The following is a 7500-nucleotide window of genomic DNA, read 5'->3' as shown; positions in this document are numbered from 1 at the left end:
GGGTATGACGCTACAAGCTTGGCACACCTGTATTTGGGGAGTTTCTCCCATTCTTCTCTGCAGATCCTCTCAAGCTCTGTCAGGTTGGATGGGGAGCGTCGCTGCACAGCTATTTTTCAGGTCTCTCCAGAGACGTTCGACCGGGATCAAGTCCGGGCTCTGGCTGGGCCACTCAAGGACATTCAGAGACTTGTCCTGAAGCCACTCCTGTGTTGTTTTGGCTGTGTTTTTTAAATTTTTATTTAACTAGGCAAGTCAGTTAACTTGTTATGGATAGGGGGCAGTATTTTCACGGCCGGATAAAAAACGTACCCGATTTAATCTGATTATTACCCCTGCCCAGAAACTAGAATATATAATTATTAGCTTTGTATAGAAAACACCCCAAAGTTTCTAAAACTGTTTGAATGGTGTCTGTGAGTATAACAGAACTCATTTGGCCAAAACCTGAGAAGATTCCAAACAGGAAGCGCTCTCTCTGACCATTTCATGGCCTTCTTGATCATCTCTATCCAACACAGGGGATCTCTGCTGTAACGTGACATTTTCTAACGCTCCCATAGGCTCTCAGAAGGCGCCAGAACGTTGAATGACGACTTTGCAGGCCATGGCTGAAAAACAGTAGCGCATTTGGTCGATCTGAGAACAATGAGACTGGCGCGCGCGTGCATGAGACGACTCCATGTTTTCATTTCAGTCTTTGAACGAAAACAACGACTCCCGGTCGGAATATTATCGCTTTTTACGAGAAAAATCGCATAAAAATTGATTTTAAAACAGCGTTTGACATGCTTCGAAGTACGGTAATGGAATATTTTGAATTTTTTTGTCACGAAACGCACCGGGCGCGTCACCCTTCGTTACCCTTCATATAGTGTCTTGAACGCACGAACAAAACGCCGCTATTTGGATATAACTATGGATTATTTGGAACCAAACCAACATTTGTTATTGAAGTAGAAGTCCTGGGAGTGCATTCTGACAAAGAACAGCAAAGGTAATCCAATTTTTCTTATAGTAAATCTGAGTTTGGTGAGTACCAAACTTGGTGGGTGTCAAAATAGCTAGCCCGTGATGGCGAGCTATCTACTCAGAATATTGCAAAATGTGCTTTCACCGAAAAGCTATTTTAAAATCAGACACCGCGATTGCATAAAGGAGTTCTGTATCTATAATTCTTAAAATAATTGTTATGTTTTTTTGTGAACGTTTATCGTGAGTAATTTAGTAAATTCACCGGAAGTGTTCGGTGGGAATGCAAGTTCTGAACGTCACATGCTAATGTAAAAAGCTGTTTTTTGATATAAATATGAACTTGATTGAACAAAACATGCATGTATTGTATAACATAATGTCCTAGGAGTGTCATCTGATGAAGATCATCAAAGGTTAGTGCTGCATTTAGCTGTGGTTTTGTTTTTTGTGACATTATATGCTAGCTTGAAAAATGGGTGTCTGATTATTTCTGGCTGGGTACTCTGCTGACATAATCTAATGTTTTTGCTTTCGCTGTAAAGCCTTTTTGAAATCAGACAGTGTGGTTAGATAAAGGAGAGTCTTGTCTTTAAAACGGTGTAAAATAGTCATATGTTTGAAAAATGGAAGTTTTCGGATTTTCGAGGACTTTGTATTTCGCGCCACGCCCATCATTGGATATTGGAGCAGGTGTTCCGCTAGCGGAACGTCTAGATGTAAGAGGTTAAGTTCAAAACTTAGATTAAGAACAAATTCATATTTAAAATGACGGCTTAACCCTAACGACGCTGGGCTAATTATGCTCCGCCCAATGGGACTCCCAATTACGTCCGGATGTGATACAGCCTGGATTCGAACCAGGGACTGTAGTGACGCCTCTTGCACTGAGATGCAGTGCCTTACACCGCTGCGTCCGTGTGGTTGTGTGTTAACTATTTAACTGTACTAGAATGCTTAAAAGGCTGCTAAAAAAAATATAATATCGGTATCGTTTTTTATAATGTTACATAATGTTTTCATAACCTACATTACTCATCTCATATGTATATACTGTACTCTATACTATCTACTAGATCTTGATGTAATAAATGTATCACTAGCCACTTTAAACAATGCCCCTTTATATAATGTTTACATACCCTACAATACTCATCTCATATGTATATACTGTACTCTATACCATCTACTGCATCTTGATGTAATGTATCACTAGCCACTTTAAACAATGCCACTTTATATAATGTTAACATACCCTACATTACTCATCTCATATGTATATACTGTACTCTATACCATCTACTGCATCTTGCCTACGCCGTTCGGTCATCACTCATTTATATATTTATATGTACATATTCTTATTCATTCCTTTACACTTGTGTGTACAAGGTAGTTGTTGTGACATTGGTAGATTACTTGTTAGATATTACTGCACGGTAGGAACTAGAAGCACAAGCATTTCGCTACACTCGCATTAACACCTGCTAACCATGTGTATGTGACAAATACATTTGATTTGGGAAAATATCGTAAATCGGCCAAAAATGTAATATCGGTGCTTCACTACTAGTCATGCAATTTGTGTGACTTTTTAAGTGAATATTTTACTTATTTAGGCTTTTCATAACAAAAGGGTTGAATACTTAGACTCAAGACATTTCACCTTTTTTTGATTAAAACAAATTAAAATGTCTAAAAACATATTTCAAATTTGATATTGGGTATTGTGTCTAGGCCACACAATATCTCAATGTAATCCATTTTATACCAGGCTGTGGCAACATGTTATAAAAGGCACAGAGTGTAAATACTTATCCCTATATAGTGCTTTACTTTTATTGTGCCCTAAGTTGGACCAGGGGCCTGGTCAAAAGTAGTGCACTATATAGGGAATAGGATTCCATTTCACACCTTAGCCTTACAGTTATAAAGTACTTGGGGTAGTGTTTAGTGTGTACTGTGTACTAGGGTAGTGAGACAGACAGACAGACAGACAGACAGACAGACAGACAGACAGACCTGTAGCAGGGGAGAAGCAGTAGCCATCACCAACAGACTGTCCATATACTTCCTCATCATCAAAGTCTGCAAAGGGGGGTGCAATTCAGTCAATAACACTAGCATACAAAACACACACTAGCTAGGTCCCACAAGACACACACACTTTAAAAAAAAAATAACATTTTAGTAATTTAGTATACTCTTTTCCACACTGGTGCATAATACATTTTTCGTACTTTTGACACAGCTGATAACTTTCACTTTACTTCCTCTGCAATTGCCTGGGTGTGAGCTTGGCCCTTTTTTTTTGGTGGACTCGGTACAATTTTTCAACAGAACAATTTTCTTACAATCAATAACGGGTAGATCTGGCTGGCTAAACTGTAAACTTTGTTAGTTAGATCACCGACTAGTTAACAATACCAACAGGCTTCAGATGCTGAAACTTCTGACAGCTTGATAGCTACCTAGCTAACCAGCATGATGGTTAAATAAATACATTAAAAGTTAGAAACATTAGGTAATTAAAACAATACCATTGACATATGCTTAAGATAATTGTCCTAGCTTGCCAACTATGTCATTTAATTAGATGCCAACCCATAAGCATTTACCGTTATAAGCATGTTTTGTTACACCCGAAATAACGTTTTGCTAAACACCATTATGTGACCGATAACATTGAATTTGAGAATAGTCTGTAAGTAGACTGGACATTGTTCTGTGTAATTGCGGGATATTATTGTTGTACTGAAAGCAGTATTTATTTATTTATGGGGTTTTTAATGTGACATCCGTGTTCCAGTCCGCCCGCACTAGTTGCTGCTTAACTCCGTCGGAAATCGTTGCGTTTTTAATTCGGTGTGAAACCTATTTCAAATGACAACCCGAATAGGACAAGACAGTAATAATTATATGCTTTTAAAACTAATGTTAGTTACCTAGCTATCGCACAGCAATAGTTATATGCTTTTCAAGCTAACGTTAGCTTATCATTAGCTACCTAGCTATCGAACAGCAATAGTTATATGCTTTTCAAGCTAACGTTAGCTTATCATTAGCTACCTAGCTATCGAACAGCAATAGTTATATGCTTTTCAAGCTAACGTTAGCTAGGTAGCTAACGATAGCTATATTGGCTAACCGGCTAACGTTAGCTAACAACTTTAGGCCTTGGGGTCCCCAAAACTACCAGTAACAAATTGACAAAACCTAACCTTCATCGTAGTTGCAGCCTCGGACATTTCTGTGCCGAGACATGTTGGTTTTATATAATTTATAAACTACGTCTCCTTTCGTCGCCTTGTAGACGTGGTTTTTTTCGGCTCAAGTGGGGGGTTTATAGTAACTTGCGTCTCACTTTCCGACAGCCATGTTTACGTAGCTAGCTACACACACACACACACACACACACACACACACACACACCTGCGCAGACTCGGTAGAGTCGAGCGGTTCAGAACCACACAGAACTTGTAAATAAATGCAGGTCGTGGATCAGTTAATACTGCAAAACAATCCCCTAAAAATATATAAAACTGTCGTAAAACTGTCGTAATGCCATTTGGCCCACGCTACAATTGATCTGAAATAAAATAGTATGTTTAATTCCATAATAAATTCCATTTAGCTCATGATTGTAACAACAACAAACATGCTTGTCAGAAATCAAGCTGTTCCCCCCCTGAACGACAATTATATTCTCTTATCAATCATTTCAAGAATCCCAAATAAATAAATATAAACACAGGTAGTTTCCAGACCTCCAGTTTCCTCTTGTAGTCTAGATATGTAGGTTAGTGGCAAGGCCTTCACATTTATTTAGATACCACTACCCGACGTACAACAAACCTCATCCATGTTCTTTTCACATCTCTTATGTCTCACATTTATGAAATGAATGGTTGTGTACATTTTTTTAAATGTATCCTTTATTTAACTAGGCAAGTCAGTTAAGAACAAATTCTTATTTACAATGATGGCCTACCAAAAGGCCTCCTGCGGGGACGGGGGTCCTGGGATTAAAATAAATAAATAAATACAATGTAAATATAGGACAAAACACACATCACAACAAGAGAGACCTAATAACAAATGACAACACAGCATGGTAGAAAAAAACAACATGGTAGCAGCACAACATGGTAGAAGCACAAAACATGGTACAAACATTATTGGGCACAGACAACAGCACAAAGGACAAGAAGGTAGAGACAACAATACATCACACGAAGCAGCCACAACTGTCAGTAAGAGTGTCCATGATTGAGTCTTTGAATGAAGAGATGGAGATAAAACTGTCCAGTTTGAGTGTTTGTTGCAGCTCGTTCCAGTCACCAGCTGCAGCGAACTGAAAAGAGGAGAGACCCAGGGATGTGTGTGTTTTTGGGGACCTTTAACAGAATGTGACTGGCAGAAAGGGTGTTGTATGTGGAGGATGAGGGCTGCAGTAGATATCTCAGATAGGGGGGGTGAGGCCTAAGAGGGTTTTATAAATAAGCATCAACCAGCGGGTCTTGCGACGGGTATACAGAGATGATCAGTTTACAGAGGAATATAGAGCGCAGTGATGTGTCCTATAAGGAGCATTGGAGGCAAATCTGATGGCCGAATGGTAAAGAACATCTAGCCACTCGAGAGCAATTTTACAATGTGTAAAAATATTTTACTACAAAAGTGGTTCAATTCATAGATATTATGACACACCACCTAAACTCAAAAAGTCCAGAATAACGTCTGGCTGAAGGGGGGGAACGGACCACATAAAATCATGTAACCTAACATTGCGGCCTTTGATATTGCTAAAATGTGGACAGTTATCTGCCCTACATACACAAATGGCAGTAGGATATATTTATATATATATATATATATATATATATATATTTTACTAGGCAGGTCAGTTAAGAACAAAATATTATTTGCAATGACGGCCTACCGCAGCCAAACCCTTAAAGATTCTGGGCCAATTGTGCACCACACTACGGGACTCCCAATCACAGCTGGTTGTGATACAGTCTGGATTTGAACCAGGGTCTGTAGTGACGCCCCTAGCACTGAGATGCAGTGCTTTAGACCACTGCGTCACTCAGGAGACCACAAATGTGTGTCTTGGAAATACAGGCCTGTAAACACAGAGATACAATAGGTGGAAATGTCAACTATTAATATTTACGATGAATGTAAGATTACCATTTTTGGTGGCTGATTAATGGAGAACTTTCCAAGTCAAATGTTCTCTCATTCAGTGCTGTGTGGTCCTGCCTGACTAAAATCCATACAGTTGCATGTATTTTTGATGTTGTGACTATTGTCATCGGCTCTAAGGACAACAAGTGAGCTCAGACAGTGAAAAACTGCCATGTTTTTTTTTTTCCAGTCAAAGGTTCCCTCTCTGTGGATTTTATATGTTCAGCCTCTTGCAGTTACATTAGGTCTTTGTACATCTATTTTGGGACTTTTAGATGAATGATATTGCCTTTGATTCTTAAAAAGAATATCATTCATAAATGCCCAATGAGCTTTGTTCAACTGTCATATCCCATCAGAAGAGGTTTGTTGCTGTTGGCATTACGAACTTCAGCTTTTAAGTCCACACGGTCATTTTCTCTGAAGTGTGCTTCTGTAGTATTATTAGGAGATTTAGTGAACTTCAGCCTGTGTTTGTAGAAACCAGCCTTTAGAAGGAGATTTCCTAGTGGTCCAGAGACACTGCATCTCATTGCTAGGGGTATCACTACAGACCCTGGTTTGAATCCAGGCTTTGTCACAACTGGTTGTGATTGGGAGTACCATAGGGGCCAGTGCACAATTGACCCAGCGTCGTTAGTGTTTAGCCCCGGGGGGTAAGCTGTCGTTGTAAATAAGAATTTGTTCTTAACTGACTTGCTTAGTTAAATAAAGGTTAAATATCTTTTAGGCTGCAGTGAGCTTCAGCCTGTGTTTGTAGAAACCAGCCTTTACAAGGAGATTGTCTAATCGAGGTAGGCGCTGCCTGCCCGAACACCTACACACCAACTGACCTGGCTGAACGATAAGGTGATTACTTAGTGATGAAAGACATGTACTAAATATCAATTCACTTTTGTAATGAACAGGTAAACTGCATCAAAATGCCTTAAAAAAATATATATGTTTTTTTTTTTTAACTCATCTTATTTGCCATTACCTGGAACCTCCTGGTAAGGTGATGATGATGATGGTGGTGATGATGATGATATAACAGCTAAATAACCACCACTTGATAATAAACTGCGTCTATATTGATGTGTACTGTACTGTAGCCATGTTTGACCCTTTTCAATGTGTAGTGACTTATTAAACAACCCCTCTCTCTCAGAAAGTGTGAATATATCTGCCAAAGCCAACTACATGCAATAGATGAATAAACAGATAGATTGGAGCTGTTGCTTTTATTGTTTGTTTGTTTTTTTTACACACTTGAACATTGAGACAGGTTTTCAAAAGGCTTAGGGAACAATGACTCAAGAAATGACAAACTCGAACGGGTTCACAAGCTGTGCA

The 7500-nt window shown here is 39.0% G+C and overlaps 1 protein-coding gene across 2 annotated transcripts in view; it reads right to left on the bottom strand.

The window, feature by feature from the left end:
* Nucleotides 1-4381, bottom strand: part of hbs1l (HBS1-like translational GTPase) — an 11114-nt gene extending 6733 nt beyond the window's left edge. The window contains exons 1-2 of one of the 2 annotated variants that reach the window (XM_029690309.1): nucleotides 4194-4381; nucleotides 2995-3060 (exon numbers count right to left, since the gene is read on the bottom strand). In XM_029690309.1, coding sequence (XP_029546169.1) covers nucleotides 2995-3060; nucleotides 4194-4236 — 109 coding nt within the window. In that variant the 5' untranslated portion in view covers nucleotides 4237-4381. The remainder of the gene's footprint in view (nucleotides 1-2994; nucleotides 3061-4193) is intronic. The other variant, XM_029690387.1, reaches the window with a different exon arrangement.
* Between the last annotated feature and the right edge of the window lie 3119 nt (nucleotides 4382-7500).

This window comes from Salmo trutta, chromosome 1, assembly GCF_901001165.1.
Source record: "Salmo trutta chromosome 1, fSalTru1.1, whole genome shotgun sequence".
NCBI lineage: Eukaryota > Metazoa > Chordata > Actinopteri > Salmoniformes > Salmonidae > Salmo > Salmo trutta.
This window is presented reverse-complemented; position numbering and strand designations above follow the sequence as displayed.